The 22,854-nt window shown below is 32.0% G+C and overlaps 2 protein-coding genes across 2 annotated transcripts; both read right to left on the bottom strand.

The window, feature by feature from the left end:
• Positions 1 to 1,889: 1,889 nt before the first annotated feature.
• LOC108328363 (WUSCHEL-related homeobox 11) lies at positions 1,890 to 4,391 on the bottom strand. Its single transcript, XM_017562222.2, has 3 exons — positions 3,655 to 4,391; positions 2,317 to 2,516; positions 1,890 to 2,142 (listed from the first exon to the last, which is right to left on the bottom strand). The coding sequence occupies exons 1-3, from the start codon at positions 4,310 to 4,312 to the stop codon at positions 2,125 to 2,127; spliced, it is 876 nt and encodes a 291-aa protein (XP_017417711.1). The 5' UTR covers positions 4,313 to 4,391; the 3' UTR covers positions 1,890 to 2,124.
• A 6,919-nt stretch (positions 4,392 to 11,310) lies between these two features.
• LOC108327526 (uncharacterized) lies at positions 11,311 to 11,775 on the bottom strand. The gene has a single exon (XM_017561220.1). The coding sequence runs from the start codon at positions 11,773 to 11,775 to the stop codon at positions 11,311 to 11,313; it is 465 nt and encodes a 154-aa protein (XP_017416709.1).
• Between the last annotated feature and the right edge of the window lie 11,079 nt (positions 11,776 to 22,854).

The following is a 22,854-nucleotide window of genomic DNA, read 5'->3' as shown; positions in this document are numbered from 1 at the left end:
CAAAATGTTGTTTATATTATCAACCTAATAAGACTTAGACTCAAAGATATAATGTACTTTCTACTGATGTTTTTTTTTATATATGAAGTGAAAACTTTTCATATGGATTTTAAAAGATTATAAAACATTTTTCTAATGAGAATATTTGTTGAAATATTTAATGCATTATTTGGTACACTAATTATAGTGATATATTTAGTGTACAACATCAACATGTTTTGAGTAGGACTAATAAACTCATTTTAAATAACTATAATAGATAATATTTAAGAAATGTTTTTCTAATCACATTACAAAAGTCATAAAATTGTGCCTAGGTTACAAATTCGGTTATTTGACACTATTACCTAAAGTGGAAAGAGACACCTATATAGAATAGTTAATGACTACAAGATTTGTATATGTTTAACAGCAGTGTTTTAGCTAGTATGAACCCTATCTGAGTGGAAAACATTAAAGTAATATAGTATAAATATTGTAAAATCTATTTTTTATACCTATGAAATCCCTGTAAATGTATATATTGATAATAGTTTTATTTTTTATTACATAAATGTTAAATCATTAGAGGCAATAACATAAGATAGACTATTTTTTAACTTAGATATATTATAAAATAAAAAAATAAGGCTGCTAATACATTCATTGCTTCTTTTGAATTATTTTGAATGTAGCAGATGATAAAAGAAGGCTTTACACACTTGGAGTGGCCTTAAAATGTTAGAATATTCTCTCTTAATAAATTAGTGTCTTTTATCTTCCAATGTCACGTGCACACCAAAAGCAATTCTCTTGAAACACAGTTCACACTAATAAAATCATATCTCTTAATAAACTATCTGAAAGATTGTATAACCCACAAACAAAATTTAAAATTAACCACGTTAATTCTGATAAACTATCTCATCTAGTTTTATTCGAAATTAGAGTGTAAGGTTAAGTAGTATATTAAGTATAGAAGAAAATTATATATTTTATAAAATAAAATATTTATAAATTTATTGTCTTAATATTTTAAATTGTAGACTGTGTCTTATTATTGTTGTATTTACTTGATTTTTTTTTTCAAAAGAATTCATCAAAATTTTGTAACATATAAAAATTGTGAAACGAGCCAAGTTTATGAATTGTTTTGAAGATGAAACCAGCATCCAGCAGCACTATGTCTCATCACTTTCTACTAGTAAGGGCAGAGTGTTGATGAACAGTGATTGGTATGTGCATGAAAAGAAAACAATATCGTAAACTGAACATGAATGAAATTCAATGAACATAGACTTTGTAGCTGTGTCTATGTGATCGTCAACAATTATCTGAATTCCCCTCTTTTGCTCCTTAAGAAAGGAATAGATGGGAAAAAGATAGACAACACAAGTCAAACAAAGTTAGATATGTTTCCAACCGAGTACTAATGTTTCACTTTGGTTTGTTAATTCCCCACCGCCACTTCCTTGTCTCTATTTATATCACCATTTTAAGGATCAAAAGTAACATTCCATGTGGTCTTCATTATTTCTTCTTCCATTATTTATCATTATATTTATCAGCACCGCTTACAAAACCCATCTCAGCACTTAAAATTCTTTGAATCAGCTTCTGATTAATTTCTTGTAAGAAGATTCATGTAAACTCATTATTTTAATCACAAAACTTATTCAAATGCATGCCAAAGAACTTTTTTGAGAAATTCATGGAAGATGCATTAATAACACGTGTGTTTCAGTCCAATCTGAAACGTAAGTAAATCGCGTCACACCCCTATTCAAAGTCGAAAACACTTTTTTTTCTTCACGAAATCATGTATCAAAAAGACAACTCTCCCTTATTAAAGGCTAGTCAAAATATGCGTTACACAAGTTGATAATATATATAGGGTTTCTAAACGCATGTTTGTACTAAAACCAAGAAGGTACAGTATATATAAATATATAATATATATTTTCTAGGGTACATATATAGATATTGAATCCTATAATCACACAATAGAGTATGTCTATTATTTGAGAACATATATAAAATTACGACATTAACAAAAGTTAAAAGGAAACAAGAGGAGCAGCCAAGGCCAATCTGATAAATTCCAAAAGGAAGCTTCTGTTGCTGCTATGGCTGATGCTTTCATATTTATGTTGGCTTTGATACCTGTAGAAAATAAGAGCTAGTGACTTAATTTGCATAATAAATAAAAGAAAAACAGAAAAGGGTTTTTCAGATATATTAGAAAATCGGCAAAGTTATATTATTCAAAGTAAAAGAATAAACAAGAAATTGAAAGTGGTTTGGAAAAGAAGCAATTGATTTGAAGATTCTGCCAACCAGAAAGTAGCTTTCTCCATGCTGAAGGTTCTGCATCAAGAATCCGAAATCATTGGCGAGAATAGGCACTCCAGAGGAATGAACTAGCATAACATCTTCTCCAAACACAGTCTTCATGTCTATTGGTCCCTTTGGAAGTTCTGTTGCAATCCCATTGATGAAAACTGTGATGAATGCTGAGATATCAGTGCCTCCATATCCTACCCCACAAAATAAAACAACGGTTATCAATATTAGAACCTCAGCCATTTATCAATATTAGAACCTCAGCCATTTCTCACGTATAATAAGGATATATAGTATGATTGATTTAAAATTTTAATTTTCAGACGGTAAAACAAAGCAAGAGGATCCTACAAATGTTTAAGCAAAAATGCTCTGAACCTGAATATATACATTCCTCAAATTTTAGGCTAATTATAAATATTAAGGTGAAAAAAAAAGTCAAAACACAATATTATAAATTATATAAAAGATTAGGCTTATTACCATGTAGTTAGTAATAGAAAAAGATAAAGAAAAAATTTGTTGTTGTGTGTAATCATTTTGATAATTGATGCACACCGGAAATAGGAGAGAAATAAATGAGATAATATAAATGATGTAAAGGAAAACAGATAAAAGAAAAATAAATTGAAAAGAGTGAATACAAATAGTATTTCTTATGAATATGATGAACATAGTAGATTCCTTTGAATTAGTAACATGGGGTGAGAGATGCATATACAGGGAAGAAGAAATCAAATTACAGAAAAGGAGAAAAGAAACAAAAAAACATGAAAATGAGGGTAAAAAACAACAATCTAGGGTTTGGAAATCTTTGTACAGGAGTTTTGAAGAAACCAGAAAAAGAAGTGAGAGAATAAAAAGGAAGGAGCAGAAACTGCAACCGGAAAGTAGCCTCATGTTTTTCCGGAAAGTACAACTTTCATGCAATTCAAACACAGAACTGTCAAATCAGGGAAAAGGTTGCTACTTTATTCTGTAGCCCACCCGAAACCAGTCAGCCGAAAAATAAGAACTTTTAAAAACAAAACTCATTAAAATATACTGTTAAGGTAATAAACACTTCAGTTAATCATAACTTCTATTTCACAGCACCCCTTTTAAACCTCCTGTTACACTAAAAAAAGGGTTAATTTCTGGAAACAAATCCCTAATGGAATTTAACATTCTCCCAGAAAAAAAAAATGTAATTTTTTAAAATCTAAAATTCTGAATCACAAACACACACAAGAATGAGAATTAATCCAAACAAGATTTTCTGTGAAAAAATATATATATATAAAAAAAACTCTAAAAATTGAGTAATAATATAGAAGCATGCAATTTAATTACCAGTCTGGAAGGTCAAATTGGGATCAAAAGGAGGGAACAAAACTGATGGGGAAGGTGGGGTGTGATCAATTATTTCAGGAAAACCCATTTGAGGAGAAGAACCAGAAAAGAAACCACCCATGCCTTGTTGTCCACCACCACTACACGATGAAGAGGAACCACCTAGGAGATCATAAGAAACACAAGAACCAAGACCAATGTTTGAAGTAGCACTTTCACTTGCAACAAGGTTAACCTGATTATGATGATGATCATGCTGAATTGCACCACCAGCAACAAGACCATGAGGCTGAAGCTGAGGCTGAGGCTGAGGCTGAGGCTGAGGCTGAGGCTGAGGCTGTGGCTGAGGCTGTGGCTGGTTAATCGCAGCAGCGGTGGCGGCTGCCTGCTGCATCATCTGGCGCTGGCGGCGGCGGGATCTGGAGCGGCGGTTCTGGAACCAGTAGAAGACGTTGGCATCACCCACAGCACCGAATTTCTCAAGCAGCTTCCTTATTCTTACGGTTTCATCTTTGGGAGGGTTCACCATGCCACTGTTGAAGATGGATTCCAGTATGAGAATTTGTTCCGGCTTGGGAGTCCACCTCGACCGAACCGCTTCACTCTTCTCAGGGCCATGCCTTGGACTCTTTGCCTCTTTCTGCCTCTCATCTTCCATTCCAATGCACACACCAACAAATATCAAAATGATTCACGAACCTGAAACCTAGGTAAAATAATAATACTATTACACATATATCTCTGTGTATATGTATATACATATATATAAATAAATCATATGCTGAACACAGTGAACTCCTTTAATGCACTCATTTTTTTTATGGAAAATTAATGCTAGAAATAATATTTATTCCATTTCTTTTAATGTTTGATTGCTTAGAGTTAATTTTGACTGGTTGAACTAGCGTTTATTTGGACTTGGTACACGCGTTTGTAACGCAAGAAAATGTATTAAATTGGTCAAAAAATTAAATACAGAAGCTATATATAATTAATAAGGTTTGTTTATATTCAGAAATTGACGTCAAACATGCGTTTAACCTCGAAACCAAACATGCTGGTGATGGGAATGTGTGTCCAATTGTAATATGTTGTGGGATTAGAGTGTGTACAGTGTGTGTGTGAAATTGATTCCCAGTATAAAACAAACAGGGTCTTAATTTATATAAGAGTTGAGGTGGTGAATGCTAAGGAATGAAATTACCTTTATAGGATCCTTCAATCTATTTACTATAGTCCTACATAAATACCCTTCTAATAATAATGACAACTTAGCAAGACATTTTAAAGATGCGGATACTATATTTTTTTATGCTTATCAATCACAGTCAAATAACTGTTGGTTAAATCATGAACTCCTTCTAGATAGCAAGGACATTAATTTTTTCACTCATTTAGAACTATCCTTTACTCTTTTCTTTACAAATACAAATACATAAGTTTACTTTTTTATAATATCCCTACCATCAATGTCAAATGAATGTTTGTAATTTTGTCAAATAATCTTTTCAAGATAGCAAGTAAGAGAGCAGTGAATCTTCACAAGGTAGAATTAATCCATTTAAAACAAAATTTTGAACTTCAACAAAATTAAGTATAATACATTTTGAGTTAATTAGCAATTAACAAATATATATGATATCACTTTTGAAGGTTTTTCATGGTCAGAGGTAGAGCTGTCAAAATGGATAACCCGGTTTTGGTCACTTAGTAAGTTAACCCAACCCGACTCACTTATTAGCGAGTTGAAAAAATTTAAATTTAGTCCGACCCACCACGGATTGGTGGGTTAAACGGGTTGACTCACAAACTCATTTAATTATAAGTTTTTTTGAAATAAAAAAAAGTTACAATTTTTTTAATTCAAATTTAAATAAATTTCATACTAAAATGATGTTAAACTTCAAAGGAAATTCAAAATAAATAAATAAAATGTATCATACACTCATCCAAAACATGTACAAAAGACAAACAAGTAAGTTTTTAATATTGATAATTTTTGTATCACTTGTCCAATTATAATATTAGAGTCTTGAATAGATAAATCTATAATATTTTTCTCTGTTGAAACATCTTCTTTCACCATCTACAATATAATAAAAAATATGCTAACTAATATAATATTGAAATACAAAATAATAAATAATTAAATTAAATTAGGTGGGTTGGTGAGCCAACCTGGTCCACCACAGGTTCAACCTGGTGAGCCGAGTTCTAAGTGAGCCGATTACATTTTTTGCAAACCCAACCCGATTCAAACTTGTAGTGGACAGGGTTAGGCCAAGAGTTACAACCCATTTTGACAGCACCAGTTAGAGGTTCTATATTTATAATATATTTATATCTATAATTATTTTATATTGTAATTTTTAACTATTTGTAATTTATTTATAAAAAAAGTAAAGTAGAAAGTATAGATATGATAAGAATTATGAAAGTTGAATCTCTATATTTTTAAAGCCTTTTTTTATTATTATAAAATGTTTGATAATATAATTTTAAAATGCTTAAAAAAAATTTAAAGGAAAAAAATTTATTTAAAAGATAAAATTGAAAAACAAATATGAACACAAAAAGATAAATTCTCTTTAGATATATTAGTGAAAACATACGTGTGAATACACACCTGTGTTCCCTTTTTTATGATAATAAAAAATAAAATTATTATTATTATTGCTACTATAAAATTCAATGTAAATAATTTTTATAACTTTCTATTTATTTTGAAGGTAGTTTATAATTAAAAAAATTATTAAGTTTAAAAAACTAATAAATAAAAAGAATGCTTAAATTTAAAGAAACGGTTAGTTAAAGAATAGAATTAATAAACAATAACTTAAATTTAATTTCTTTTGTTTAAAGGGTAAAATTGGAAATCAAATACGGACACCATTGGAAACCTCTTCCATGTATATTAGAGTAAACACAGGTATATACATTTTTTATTAGAGTAATTATTTTAATTTAAAAAAAGGATTACCAAAATGATAAAAGAATAAATAATTCTTTTATAATGAATAATTATTTAAATTAAAAAACGTTGTTACTAAAGTGATAAAACTGAAAAATGGTCTTTTTTTATGAATTATTATTTAAATTTAAAAAATAATAATTTTTATGTATAATTATAGATAAGAAACGAATTCTTAAAGAAAAAAATTGATAAATAATAATTTTAGTTTAATTTTTTTATTTAAAGGATACAACTGAAAATAAAATGTAATCACAAAAAAAAAGATTCCTTTATATATATATATATATGTATATATATATATATATAGAGAGAGAGAGAGGTATATACTAGTGGTATATATATTATTATTTTTATTGTTATACTTATAAAATTAAACATAAATAATTTGATTTACAATTTTATTGTTTTTTTAAGTAGTTTTATAATTAAAAAAAATTGTTAAATTTAAAACAATGATTCAATAAAAGAATAATTAAATTTAAAAAATGTCACTTAAAAAGTAAAATTGATAAAATAGTTTTTTAATTTAAAAAAAATTATTTAAAAGATGTTTGTCTGATCACTATCATTATGCATGCGTCCCAAACAAAATTCTTTTAGATGGCATGAAATTAAATTGTGCAAATTAGAATGAAACAATATACTTATTTTGCTAATTTTAACCTATCTATATGAGGTCTTTCTAACTGGTACTATAAGATACTAATTATAATTATTAATAAACGTTGATTCTATCTTTTTTAATAAGTGCATTTACCTCATTTTAGTTATTCATGTATCCATATTCTTAGTTAATTTTGTAGCTGAATATTGGTTCCTTTTTACTTAAATTAATTTTCCAATTCCATGAAAATGTTAAGGACATTCTCTGAAATATTTGAGATTATTATAATTTTTGTCGTAGCTGGTGGAATATCAGTTTTGCTCTTGAAGGAGTAATAAATGAAAAGATGGTAACGCAGAATTCCAGAAATTCCGTATTCAAAGCGAATTTCCGTAACATCATTAAGACAGTCTTCATAACAGGTCATAGGCTCATTACTTTTGAGAAGGTCGAAACTTTCCCTTTTCATACGAAAGTCCTTCTACGCTCTTTTTTATCTTACACATTTTCTCACATCAAATATTTCAATATACTATTCCTTATTATTTAGGACAAAAAAGAAAAAGAAAAACAAAACTGGACATTCATTTTAAGCTCATAGGAAAATTTCCATAAATATGTTTATCTGTCAAATGTAACTTCTAATGAAAATTTCCTCTTACTCTTAAAAACTAACTCTAATATGAAAACAATTATATACTATGCTTATCTAAAGTATACTTGAAATGGATATATATGTATATATAAAGAGAAAATTTCCTCAGGATTCATGCCTTAAATTAGTTTCTAATTTAAAAATATAGAAACTGATTTATTGTAACTTAGTTAAAATTTATAATGTTATAGATTAATTTTAATTTTAATTTATAAATTAATTATAATTTTTTATTAATAATATAAATTATATTAACTTTAATTTATAAATTAGTGTTTAATCATATGATGATTAATTGTTTTTGTTTTTAAGTTTAATTATTATTTAATGATTTTTTTTATAATATATATAGGTAAAGTTGGTGTTTTTAATGAAGAGATTGATTTCTAGTTATAATAGTTCTAAATAGTATTTATAACTATCATTAAAAAGAACATTAAATAGTAGTTGATTTTAGAGGCAAAAAAAAATTAATAATTTAAATATTATTTTATAAATTAAAAACTAGTAGTATTTAAAATAGTTTTTATTATAACTAAAAATTATAATAAATTTATTAAATTAAAATTTAAATTGATATCTAATATTAATTATCAAGATTTAGGAATTAGTATCTAAATTAGTCTTTAATTTAAAATTAGAGACTAATACTAAGTAGTTAAAATCTTGTTAGTTAATTTAAAGACCAATTAAAACTTTAATTCTCAAATCAATTATAATTTTTCACATATGATACAAACTATATTTTAGATACTAAAACTTTTTAACTTTTTAGATGATGTATAAATTAGTATTTTGGCTTCTAAAACTGTTTTCTATTTAATGATTTTGTTTAGTGTATTATACTAAGATATTTCATTTTCGTGTTTATTTTTAGTCATACACTTTTACTTAATTTTAAAGGAGTAATTACTATAAAACTGAGTGTTAAATCTATTTTCTTATTTTTTTTATTAATCTTTTAAAAAAAAAATACAGCTCTCTTCCCCTAACATATAAAAAATAAGTTTTGTACAGTTTTTTTTTCAATTTTTTTTATACAGTAAGGGAATATAAGAAAACAATATAGAGAAAATCACATGAAACAGTTATTGTTACAGAAAGAGATAAAAATATAACAATAAAATATTATGCGTTACAAAAACTGTAAAGAGAAATAAGAAGAAAAAGGGTATAGAAGGTATTTAGATGAGCTTTTCAAAAGTATATATAAAGTCGATAGCAAATAAAAATAAAATTAAAGAAAATTAACTTATATATAAATTAAAAATATATTTAAGAATTATATGATAAGTTTCTATAAATTAACTTGTGTATTATAAGTTAATTTAAAATTTAAGAAACCTATAATTTTAATCTTCTAGAGTAACGTTTTAATGTTTTATTTCTTATTATAATTCATATGTCGAATAACAATCAAATATACGATTTTATATATATTATATATAGGTAAACTTTTTTAAGTATAATTTAATTCTAAAAAATTGTATTTATTTATATAATTAATATTTGTTTTATTTATAATCAATGTAGATTTAATTATGATAGACTTTACATGAGGTAAACTTTAAACTTAACTTATTCACAAAAAAATTAACTTATCCACAAAAAAATTAACTTGTAATATAATGTTTGCATTCACTTATATATATATATATATTCTAAATTTACCTTTTTTTTAATTAATATGAAACTTCCAACATTATACGTGGCCATAAGTAATTGGAATTCTTGTATAGACTAAAGATAAAATTAATTCACAATATATAAGTAAGTGCAAAATCTCACCTTACAAGTCGGTTTTTTAAGGTTGAGTTTGACTTAAAGTTCACTTCTTAACATAGTGTCAAAGCCACGTGTTAAAAGTCTATCTTAACGAAATTTAATGTTTGTTGGGTATATTGTTTTATCTATTATCGGACCACTCAAAACTATTTAGTCTCACGCACGAGATGTGTATGTCTGCACCTGAGGGTGATGTATTTGTGTTATGGTTTTACAGTATAAGAGGCAAAAGAATAAAAGGGAAACTCATGATGTTATTGAGTATAAGGAGTAAATATTTATACTACATAATTTGTAACCAATTTTGGAAAAATATCTCTTAAATTAATTAATTAGATAATGCATAAAATCTTCCTAAAAATAAGATAGAAATATATTTTTATTTAACTGCTTTGACTCCTTCAACAAGATGTTGTTTGAGTCATAAAATCCCAACAATCTCCTCCTTGACTCAAAGTCAGCATATGCTAAGTTTTTTCGTCCTTGATCGTATCATCTAAAGTTCCTTCACTTTTGGAAGTCCCGATCACAATTTCTTGCTTAGTCTTCAAGTCCTTACAATCTTCTGCAATTTTCTCATCTACTTGTAGTTGTTCTCTTGGCTTTTTTGCATTTACAGCTTTTGCTTCGGAAGGAGATGTCTTAGGATGCTTTTCTTCCTCTAATTTTTCTGGTTTAATTTGACTTTCACCAACTTTAACACCCATTAGCTCTACTTTATTGTCATTCAGAGATGGGTTCTTTTAGGTTCTTTGACATCCTGCAGTTTGTTTGTTGCTCTCCAAGATTTATCTTTTGGAAAAGACAACCTTGTTTGTTTTCCATATTGCAAAGTTGCGCATATGGGTGATTTCTCTTCTAGTTTGGGAAGCCCTTGTACCTACATATTGTCTTCAACCTTGTGCATAACAAATTGCTCTTCATCAATCAAATTCAAAGCAAAGCTCTTGCCTTTCATTCGAACTCTGAATAATTCTTTATTATCTGAATCTTTAATCATGCAGGTTTTATCTTCAAAGTCTCCATTTTCTTTCGTGGGAATGTATAGAACATTAGTAATTAATTTCAAACCTGTGCAACCTTTGACCGTGATGGTTCCTTTGCCCTGATCACTGCTATTTTTGCTCCGTTTCCAATTCTGACATTTGTGTTATGGGTTGCATCAAGATCTTTGTAAGTCATGTGGTTCGTACAATCACTATCAATTAGTCAACTTTTCGTTGATCTTGTAGTGGCAAAGCAAGAAACAAGCAAAAGATCTTCTTCTTCATCCTCTTCAACAACAGCTTGTACATTCTCTTGTATCTTTGATGACTTACAGATTTTCTCCACATGCCCTAATTGTCCACATTTATGGCATTTCACATCTGGCCTCCACCAACATTTCGTCTCTAGATGATTGTTTTTCTTACAAAAAGGATATGATGGAAAAACATGAAAGGATTTGCTATCATTTTTGTGGTTGAAAGACTTACCCTTGTTTTTAATAAATTTAGCTATCAAAGCCCCTTCAATATGACCTTCTTCTCTCATGAGTCTTCTTTGTTCTGGAGCTTGAAGTGCAGTCAAAAGTTCTGCCAAGGTAATAGTAGAAAGATCTTTTGAGTTCTCCAAAGAAGTCAATGTGGCTTCATATCTTTATGGAATTGTTACAAGTATTTTTTGAACAATTCGAGAATCAGGAATATCAGTGCCAAGAAGACATATTTTGTTTGCAATGCCGAGAAGCTTGTCCGCATAATCTTTGATTGTCTCCGAATCTTTCATCCTTTGCATCTCAAGTTCTCGAACCAGATTCAAAGCTTGCATTCCTTTGATTCTCTCACTGCCTTCATACTCCTCCTTCAAAAACTTCCAGATTTCATATGTCGTTTTCAACGTCATTATTCTGTTGAAAATGACTGGAGATACGGCTGTGAACAAAATTGATTTGGCTTTGGATTTCCGAAGCCTCCTTTCTTTGTGATTCTTCATTTGAACAACCGTAGGATTATCTGGCAAGGGAGACACTTCGTAGTCTTCTTCTACCGCTTCCCACATTTGATAGTTTTGTCCATCAAATATAGGTATAAAAACGGTATTAAAGGATGTTTGAGATTCCATCTTATGTGTGGTGGCTATTTTGTGGTTGTAGGTGTTTGTGGGTTATATCATAGATCCTGTAAGATCCTTTTTGCTCTTGATACCAATTGTTGTGGTTTTAGAGTATAAGAGGCAAAAAAATAAAAGGGAAACTGATGATGTTATTGAGTATAAGGAGTAAATATTTATACTACATAATTTGTAACCAATTTTGGAAAAATATCTCTTAAATTAATTAATTAGATAATGCATAAAATCTTTCTAAAAATAAGATAGAAATATATTTTTATTTAACTGCTTTGACTCCTTCAACAAGATGCTGTTTGAGTCATAAAATCCCAACAATTTGAAGTGTCACATCAACTAGAAATAAGATCAATTCAAATATATAAGTTAGTCTTATAAGTCGATTATTTTAGGCTGGTTATGCTTAAAATTTAACTTTTTAACATCATTTAAAGATAAAATCAATTCAAATATATAAATAAGTATAAATCTCATCTTACAAATCAATTTTTGATTTTGAATTAAGCTTAAAATTTACTTTTTAAAATCAACAAAATATCGTTTTCCTTCTTAACATTATATGTCTAACAGATCTTTTACATTCAATAGTGCATGTTCTTATCACACGTAAGTTCATATGATATAATGTGAAGAAGTTCACTATTAATATAATTGTGGTAAAAAAAAAAAAGATTTGATAACGAAACATAAATTTCCAACACTCATCGTTCCTCTCTAGACACCCATTTAAATTTGAATATTTGAATCTCGTTTAAATGGCATGACAACTTTATAAGATATAACATAAATGTGGGACTTATTTATGTATGAGTATGATCATGAATGTTTCGTGTAATAATATTCTTGTGAGACGGTAGATTTTTGGAAACTTGGCTTCACATTATTCATGATGATTGATATGCTTTATGTGGGCTACGTGATAATTGATAATTGAAAGATAAAAAGTGTTTGTATACAGAGTGCTTATTTTCAGGAACAATATAATTAAGGGAAGGTCAGGGCGAAGAGAAAAAGGAGGATTTGACCATGTAACTCTTATTATTGTGACCATCTTATAATGTTACTTTTGATCCAGGCATTCTTACCGTGTGCAAGTGTGGATACTAGAAACATATATATATGTCTTCTGACATTGTTACATGTTTTCTGACCATGTATGATTCACCCAAATAATATAAGCACTTGTTTTCTTATCTGGCACATGCATGCCCTAGCTAGCTATAAATTATCTTTACTGATCTCATTCATGCTCATCTTTGGTGGGTGGGAAAAAGAAAAGATAAGAGATATTGAAGAGGTGTGAATGGAAGAAAAAAAGAAGAAGGGGAAGCTAGGGTTTGTGTTGTGGGAGTAAGGAAGTGCATGTGATGATATGCATGGAAAGCTGGGTCGCAGTAAAGGATGAAGCAAAAATGATGTTAGAAAGTAATAAAAAAAGGGGGAAGAATCCAAAGGGTAGGTGCAAGAAACCATGCAATAATTTATTAGTGGTGAAGCTAAGCAAACACTGCAAGCTTCCCCTTTCTCTGCAAACTTTTTATAATAAACGAAAGGAGGGCAATGCTTCTCTCCCTGTACCCTTCCACCATTCTGCACTGTTCAACAACTTTTTTTCATCGTGTTCTGTGAACCAAAACGCAAAACGCCATTTTCACCTTCTGCTTTTCTTCACACACACCGTCTTCAAGATCAAGTAGTTCTTTGCTTTACTGATCATAATATATAGTTATCAGTATAACACAATGCCAAAATTTAAGTCTCATCACATCAAATATTGATATCACTTTCAATTTAAGATATTAAGACAATACATTAATAGATATTTATCTTATATCTTATTTCATTTTCTCATTTGTATTGAACTTAAAACTTCTATTCACACTTAAATTCTCAATCATTATAAAATGTTAAATTTAATATTACTTTTGTTTAAAATGGCTAAAAGATTAATCGAATTGTCTGTATTTTAATAAATACATTCACTAATAGTCACTTACGTTATGTGTAATTTTATATTATTAATAAATATTAAAATATTTTTTACGTTATGTGTAGTTTTAATAAAACATATTTGTTTTATCTCAACGGATTTTTGTATAAGATAGTGATTAGTTTCTTAGAATTTTTGAAAAAAATAAAAAGGAGAATTTAAGATTATGTTTGTTTACAAAACTGAATTTATGAAAGTTATTTCATTAAAATTTCGATTTTGATTTTATTTTAGAATTTTCAGGGTGGTTTGTTAAAATTAATAAATAATTAAAGCTGAACGCTTATGCGCTATATATACACTACGAGCTTAAAAAAGAAGATCTAAGTAGATTGAATTTAAAAGTATTTAATGAAATTGATTAATACACTAGTTGATAAATATAAATTATATAAAATAACATATTATAGAATTTTGAAACAAATTAGGTGTGATAAATTATAGTGAGGATATAAAACGAAAAAAAAAACTAGTAGTTTCTAAAGAAGCTAGTTTTGGTAATTTAAGAAAATAAACTGAATTGAAACAGCCCCTACAAGAAACAAACTTATTTCAGTAAACTTATGCAATAGTCAAAGGATCTTCTAAGCATTTTGGAAAACTAAAATAAACACCTGCAAAACTAAATGGTGCAATTACTTTTTGAAAATAAATTATCAAATTTCTCACAAGAGAAACTGTAAAAAATGGGTATTTAATAAAAACAATAATTTTTTTCATTGTTTTTATAAAAGTTGGTGGGTTGAAATCTTGAAAAATTTATATAAAAAATTGAACTATAATAAGTATACAGGGTAAATTTTTGAAAAGATAAAAACAAAAGTTTTTGAAAAAGTAATCTGTCAATATTGTAGTCCAAAATCCAAGAAGTCATGTAACATAAGTACATATTAACATGTGCTTCAAAAATAAAGTAAAAATAAGCAACTAAGATTAGATTTATGGATTATGAAAAAAATATATATATTTTCGAGGAATTCTTTCAATTGTTTTAGTTTCAAACTACCAACCAACACATTGTTTTATCTTTTAAAATGTGGTTGACCAAACTGACTGCTGATTAAATAGATTGTTTAGTCAAGAAAAGAGCTAAGGAGGTAACTCACCTTAATTAAACCATAGGTTTATGTTTAAAGTAGGTATAATAATTTTAAAATATAATTAATTTGCCAAATTACCTCAACTAAAATGATACTTTTGAATAACAGAAAAATAATAACTTGTATCATTGAATGAATTGCTTAATTTAGTTTGAAGTAAATATGACATTAATAAATGTTTCTTTTATGAAGTTGTTTCTTTATTAAAATTATGTTCATGATAGTCATTTATTATTATTATTATTATACCGATACTCCAAAATTCATTAACTATATATATATTATTAATAGAAATAAAAACAAAAACATGAGAGACAAACCAAAATTCATACTAGGAAAAATACAAAAACAAATTCCCTCCAAATAGATTATAAACAAAAATGAAAAGTTAGAAAGTTGATATTTATTTTAAAAAAATTAAACTAAATGATAAGAGGTAAAACACTAAATCGTTGAAACCATTTTCTATTATCAATTCCTAAATTAATTAGCTTGTCCATGGTTGCCTTCATGAAAAATGTTTTCTACAAAGTTGTTTACTTACTATTAAATTTAGACTGGGCTATAAATATGACACTTTTACATTGATGTGTTTGTTTCCCATTAATATTTCATGGATTGATTTTTATTTCTTCAAAATTATTTTTCTTCAAAAATGATAATATATTAAAATTTGTTCTCAAGTAGTTAGACTCCATTAATTTTAAGTTGAATCTCAAACTTTTTTGACGTTGCTTTGTAGTGACAGTTCATTTACTATTTCACATGTAAGTACTTCTAATGTTGTATTTTCATTTCAATTTCACGTAACAACCTCAAGTTTTATCACTATTTTTAGAGAAGACTAACAGTTTTTATTAAACGTCTTTAGTTTTTTTGCTAAAAAAATGAGATAACTTGAACACCGACTAAATAAATAAATAAAATTACCTAATGCAAAATAGATGATAATTCAGAGAACCGAAAAAATAGGTAGAAATAAATTGTATAATCCAAATATGTGATTACTCACACCGATGAAGCAGGTAAAAATAAATTGCGTAATACAAAATTTGTGATTACTTAAAGCACGGACCAAATTGAAAGTAATAAATTGAATATTCCAAAATAAGTGATCAGCAACCGATATGATTACATCATTTTTCCTTTGTTTTATTTTGAAATGTTTGATTATATGAAATTGGAATGTTGTATTGCTTGGTGTCGCAACCGGAATCACGACGGGACGACGATCCAATAAAAAGGAGAATAAATCATTTTGAAAAGAGAGATTTGGAGTCGCCACCATAATTTATTCTGGAAAACTACGGAAAAAAACCATAAAATGATAAGGCATGGTCAAATTGAACCAGATTCTTGGTTCGGGAGTCGGTTACGTGTAGGGAAGGTATTAGCACCCTACAACGCCTGCCCTAAGGCAGTACCTTTAACTAAATGCGCGAATGTGGATGTGGTTTTCAAAGTATTTAACTTTCCCTTAAAATAAAATGTTAAAGAAAACAAACAATATTTTTTAGCTTTTTGGGCCCGACAAGGATTAACCTTGCTCCTACGTATTCTCATGTGAGAAATCAGGGTTACGTAGTTCTTTTAGAAACTGTTGAGAAATTTGTTTGAAAATTTGTTTCAGAAATTGTTTGGAAAATGATTTGGATTTTTGGGAGAGTGAGCCTGACAAGGACTGGCCTTGCTCCTACGTATCTCCACTTTTGATGGAGAATCAAGGATCACGTAGTTCTGGCAAGGCGATATTGTTTGTAGTTTTGAAAAAAGTGAATGTTTTTTTGTTTTTGAAGATTTTATATTTTTTTGGTATTTTATTGTAATATTTATATTTTTTGCGTAATGAGTACTAGGCTGATGCGTACGATCGCACGAGCACTCACACGGCTTTTTTCCTCTTATGGTTTTGCGTAATGAGTACTAGGCTGATGCGTACGATCGCACGAGCACTCACACGGCTTTCCCTTTTATTGTTTTGCGTAATGAGTACTAGGCTGATGCGTACGATCGCACGAGCACTCACACGGCTTTTTACTCTTATTGTTTTGCGTAATGAGTACTAGGCTGATGCGTACGATCGCACGAGCACTCACACGGCTTTCCCTTTTATTGTTTTGCGTAATGAGTACTAGGCTGATGCGTACGATCGCACGAGCACTCACACGGCTTTTTATTTGTTTTATATTTGGGCAATAAGTACTAGGCTGATGCGTACGATCGCACGAGTACTCGTACCGATATTTATTACATTAAATGTTTTTTAAAGTTATATATATATTTTTTATTATTTACAATTTTTATAATTTTGTTCATTTTTTTGTAAATTTTATGTAAAACGATGAAACAAGTTTAACAAATATAAACAAAACAAAGGGGCGGGTACTGTACAAGGAGTAACAATCGTAAAAAACTAAATAATAAAAATCAAGGAACAAAAACAAGAAAATAAAGGTCAAAGAGCAGCAGGATGTAGGAAAGAGCGGGGTACCGAAGAAAGAACCTTCGTTTTTATCATTTTTAGACATGGATCCGAACCCAAAAGAAAGGACAAGGGGTGCGCGGGTGAAATATGAGGTATGCAGGTGAAATATGGGGGTGCATGTGAAATATGGGGGTGCGGCCCGAAGCCTTTATTCCGAATTCAGAAAAAACGTTAGGGGTCCCTCCAAGTTCAACTCATTTGTATCAGCATTTCATTTTATCCTCTGAACGAGAGACTCCTGAGACACCTACCTCGTCCGAAGCTTCGCCGGCGATGTCAAGCGCTACCAGGACCGCTGCCGGCGATGCCGTTCACGCCCGTCGGAGCAGTTCTGGCCGCCGCCTCCTCCAAGCAGACCGCCGCAAGTTGCTTCTGGTTTCTCTCCCTCTCTTCTGTTCTCGCGTGATGGAGGTGTTCGGTGCAAGCTTGAAAGGTACGATGATCCGAGAATGGAGGTGCTCTCATGAGGTGAAGGAAAACCTGGGATGCGGATGGCGCGGATGGAAGGATTGCATGCGCTTTGGTGGTTGTTCTGGTCGTGGCGGAGACGTTGAAGATAAAAAAAAAAGCTGGTCCGATAGAGGAACCAAACGGAGGTTTTGATAAGGTAATGAGGACAGCTGGCGCTAGTGATATTGAGAGAGCAGCGGTGGTGATGGCTGGGAAGTAATGGTTGACGAGTAGATTGGAGTCACGGTAGTTAAGGAGTTTGATGATAATGATGAATGGGTTTCACGGTGGTAGCGGGGTTGAGAAGGCGATGGCATGCGGAGGGAAGTGAGCTGCGGTGGTGACTGTTACATTGATTGTGGAGGCGCTGTTGCCGCATGGCACAGTGAAGAAAGTGGTTTCGGGGGTTGCTTACGGTGACTGTCACTGTGGTGTAGGGTTAGATGGGAATATGATGAAGATGGGTGAAGATAGGTAGTGGGCGTGAGGTGTTAACAGTGGCCGTGGATGTTGGATATGAAAGTGATGAAGTTGGCTGTGTATGAGTATAGGAGATAATGGAGAAAGAGAATGCGATGAAAATGATAGGTGCAGGCCGCGGGTGTCAATATGGCTTGTGGCATTGGGTGAATATGGATGATTGGTACTGGACGTTCAGTGTCATGAAGGGATGAAGATTGATTTTCGGTAACAACAGACGTGTACAAATATTTACAACACTAGCCATTCATTAAACAACAACATATGCAAACTTAACATACGTAAGCTTAACACATGCAAACTTAGCAACAACATAGTAGAGGCATGCTCAAAGACAACCTAACAGAGGCATATTCAAAGTCAATCAATCAAACTCAGAAAAACATGGAGTGGAAGGCATTACTTACCTCTTGAAGCTTGGTTCACTCTTTGCTAGCCTCCTGCGTCCGATCTCCTCCTCCTCTCGGTTGGCTTTCCTTTGCAATCAGGTGCTCCCTCCCCAGTTCCCCTTTTTTATGGCTGGAGTGGATGAAGGTTGTTGCTGGAAGTGAGGGCGAAAATGGAGGGCTGGGTAAGGGCGTTTGGCTGTGTGTCGGTGGTTGGAAATGGAAGAAGATGATGATGTCGGATATGAAAATGGATGAAGATTAAAGTACTGCCATGAAATGGTATAAGGATGAAGAAAGATGGTCGTGAGGGGTATCGGAGATGAAAGCGATGAGGTTGGCTATGACAGTGGGTGAATATGGATGTTGGTGATGATTATGGTCTCTATGTGTAGTATCAGGTGTTGGTGATGGGAATGAAGAAGAAAGGAAGGAAGATCATGGGCTCTCCTCTTTCCTTTACTTTTTGTGATTTCTGGTGTTAAGATGATGGACGTTGGCTGTGAGGTCAAGATGTTGGATATGGTGATGGGCGTTGGCCGTGAAAAACTAAAAGGGAAGGATGATAGTCGTGAGTGTGGATATGGCTATGGTGACTGGCGGTGGTCAGAGGTGGTGATTGAAGGATTCGAGATGATAAGGCAGTGAAGCAAGAGTTGTAGATGAAGTGATGATTCCCGGTAGTATCAGGTTTCACGGTTGGTGTATGGTGGGAGGTGACGGTGATGAACCAGTGGTCCTAGTGATAATGGCGCAAGGTGGCTCTTGAAGCTTCCTTTTGTTTCTTCCGCTCTCCATAGCCTCTTTCAAGTGTTGTGCCCTTCTCCTTTTTTTGCTGCTGCGTCACACTGGTAATACCTCTTCCCCCCAGTTCAAAAGAAATCTTCCCCCTTGAAAGCGATGGTGTCCGTGAGAATGAAGAACAAGGTTGTATGGCCGTGGGGTTGGTTATGGGAGATGAATGAAGAGTGGTCAGGAGTGTAGGCCGTAGGTTTCTCCTTGCCTCCCCCGCGAATGAGAGTGTTCATTCCTTAAATTGGCAGAAGATGAAGTTGTCGGCAAGCTTCCATTGAAGGATGGTGGGAAGTGAAGATAGTGGAGGTTGAATGGTCGTAATGGAGGAAGAGGGTGACGGGTGCATATGGATGAGAGGGTGATGAGTCCCCAGGGATCAGAGCCCAGGGATGAATTATTCAATTGGAAAAGGCCAATCCTGCACATGGACGCCCAAACACCACCTCATGCCGCATGTTCCAGAGGAAGCACATGGGAGAAGGAAGTGGTCTTGCCAGACCTTTTAGAACATGGGCACCCGTGGCAGACAAAAGAGAAGGTGTCAGCCAAGAATATTCTCTGTTTCTCCTTTTTAAATTCGCGAAACCCATACGGTCAGCAGCTTTCACATGGCTGCGTGGGGTGCTTGATCATGTGTTCCCAGCAATTTTGTGATGTGGGATGCTCCTCTTCCAGCTAGGCCCTGAATATGGAGCTGCCCATGCTGTCAACGTGCTGTTCGCGTGTCTGTTTCCACCAGCTTTTTGGACGTTCGGTCGAACAGAAAACGAACGCACGTTCATATTACATGAATGAACGCTCTAACTAGGTAGACCCCAGATCCAGGCCGAACACAAGTAGTCACTAACACAAGCCAAGAACGAACGTTCTCATAACATGACAAAGCTATACCAAACGAACGCTCAAAACCGAACGCCAAACCAGCCGTAGAAGAGAGAGTGATATTGGACGAGCGGTAGAAAACATGCATGCCGAGCGTTAAAACCGAATCATCCAACTCCATTGGGCCGAAAACTGACATCAAACAAAACTAGACCGAACGCGAAACATCAGTCATAGACCAAGACCGAACGTTCAAATGGAGAGACCGAACCTTCATTAAACAAAATGACCGAGCGCTAAACGATCGGTAAACTTGAGAAGCCAATCAGTCGAACAAAGCAATTTAAGAGCCGAACGTCAATGAGAATGGACGAACGTTGTATGGACGAACGGTCAAACAGTTGGAAAGCTTGAGGACGAACGGTTGCAGGCCGAACGTCTGATATATTTCAATAGAGGACGAACGGTTGCAGGCAGGGTGAACGGGACGAACGCTGGATCAAAAATGACGAACGGTCGACAATTGGAGCGCTGAATGACCGAACGCTTAAGGCTGAGAAAAGCCAAACGTGCCGAAGGCTCACGATTTAGGACGAACGGTCACATAGCTACAGTCAAAGGCCGAACGCTGCTTTCCCTTTTTTTTTTTATATATTTGTATTAATATTATTATATTTTTATTATTATTTTATTTTCATTTTTATTTTTTTTATTATTTTTTTTTTATTTTTTTTGATAAAAATAAAATTATTAATCAACCCGAACGAAATTGAGTGTTGACACTTGGTATAGAGTTGATCATAGAGGTCCAAAAGTATAAGATTGTTGAAGCCTTGGTTAGTGAATGTAACCATGGTTTATGTAATTGAGATATTACTTAATGGGAGAGTTTATCATACTAGAGAAAATTGACCTTTACTTCTTAAACCATTGATAAACATATGGTTATATCTTTTGAAATTAAAAACAATCTTTTTAAAGTTTTTTTTTTCAATGAAACAAATATAAAAGAGGTATAAGAAGAGTTATAAGTAGGATGACAATAAGGTGGGACTATCACAAGTTTCGTTATCTCAACTATTTTAAAGAAAAAATTCATTTTCGTTTCATATTCAAATTCAATAAAATGAAATTTTTGTATTATCTCCATCATTTTGTATTATCTCCATCCCTATTGAATAGATATACACTATCCGTAACATCCCGATTATATAATAACCAATATTATATAATAAAGACGTTAACATCTAAATATAGAGAACAGTCGGAGTATGACGTGTAATTAAATGTGAAATTACAGTCATCCAGAAATAAAAGAAACAGAAAATTTAAACTTGAACAGTTGAAAGGATTAAACACTACAAGTGTTCAATCAGGAAATTCTAAGAAGACTACTCCGCAACATCAGTAACCTCCAGCTCTTGCTCCAAGGGAATCTCCGCGACAACATCTGCTCCCATCCAAGTGGATGATCATCGCCAAAGAAACATACCCAAACAGCACACAACACAGACAATGCAAGGGTGAGCTAACATGCAATAAATCATTTATAAAACATGCATAATTACTTCAGTACAAACGTCATATAATAGTTAAGTCAGACACCCTCATACCATCGTACCACAATTCCTATTGGACACTCGTCCCACAGTACCCAATAAACGCCACAGTACCCAATAGACACTCATCCGGATGATACGTTGACGAGCGGTCACGGGAGGTTATGCACTTGTAATGACTTCTACTTTTTCTTACAATTTCACTTCCAAAATACTTCATACCATTCACAAGGTTAGTCCCCTCACTATGTCCAAAACCGGCACATAGACCAGGACCTCCTGCTCCTCTCACCACATAATTCATCCTTCTCTACTTGAGACTGGATGATTATTAGAGTATCAGGATAACCTCCGACTACAGGACCCTCAACATCAACATATACACTAATATCATAACATTACAGAATCTCTCCATGAGATTCATACCATACTCATATTCTTCAACTCACAATATACCATTACAAAATCTCCCCATAATACTCATATCATGATCAGATACATAAATTCAATTGCAATATAATAAAATACAATCATTACAATTATAAATAATCAGAAACTACCATATTACCACAGTAAATCCAACATATCTCTTCCATTCACATAAATCACATCACAATATATATATTCCAAACATTTCACATGCATAAAAATCTGTTAAGCAAACAACATTAATCAATCCAATACACATTACTAAACCGTAACAGTCTCAAGAGAACCACTAAACAACACAAATTCCCGTAACTCATACTTAGACAAAGAAAATGGCTTTGAAACCATCACCAACAGTCCCGGAAGGGTCCAAAACCTCCAAAACGACTTAAGAAACGTCCAAAACGGACACCTGGAACCCCAAAAACTATCAAAAACAAAGACCAAGCCACTTTCTGCGAACAACTCGCGCCGGGCGCGAGATGAGGGGCGCCGGGCGCGCCTTTTCTCGAGAGTCTCGCGCCTGGGCGCCACTGGGGGCGCCGGGCGCGAATCAGAAGTCGTCCAGCCCCATACC

This window comes from Vigna angularis, chromosome 2 (genome assembly GCF_016808095.1).
Source record: "Vigna angularis cultivar LongXiaoDou No.4 chromosome 2, ASM1680809v1, whole genome shotgun sequence".
Taxonomy (NCBI): Eukaryota; Viridiplantae; Streptophyta; class Magnoliopsida; order Fabales; family Fabaceae; genus Vigna; species Vigna angularis.
This window is presented reverse-complemented; position numbering and strand designations above follow the sequence as displayed.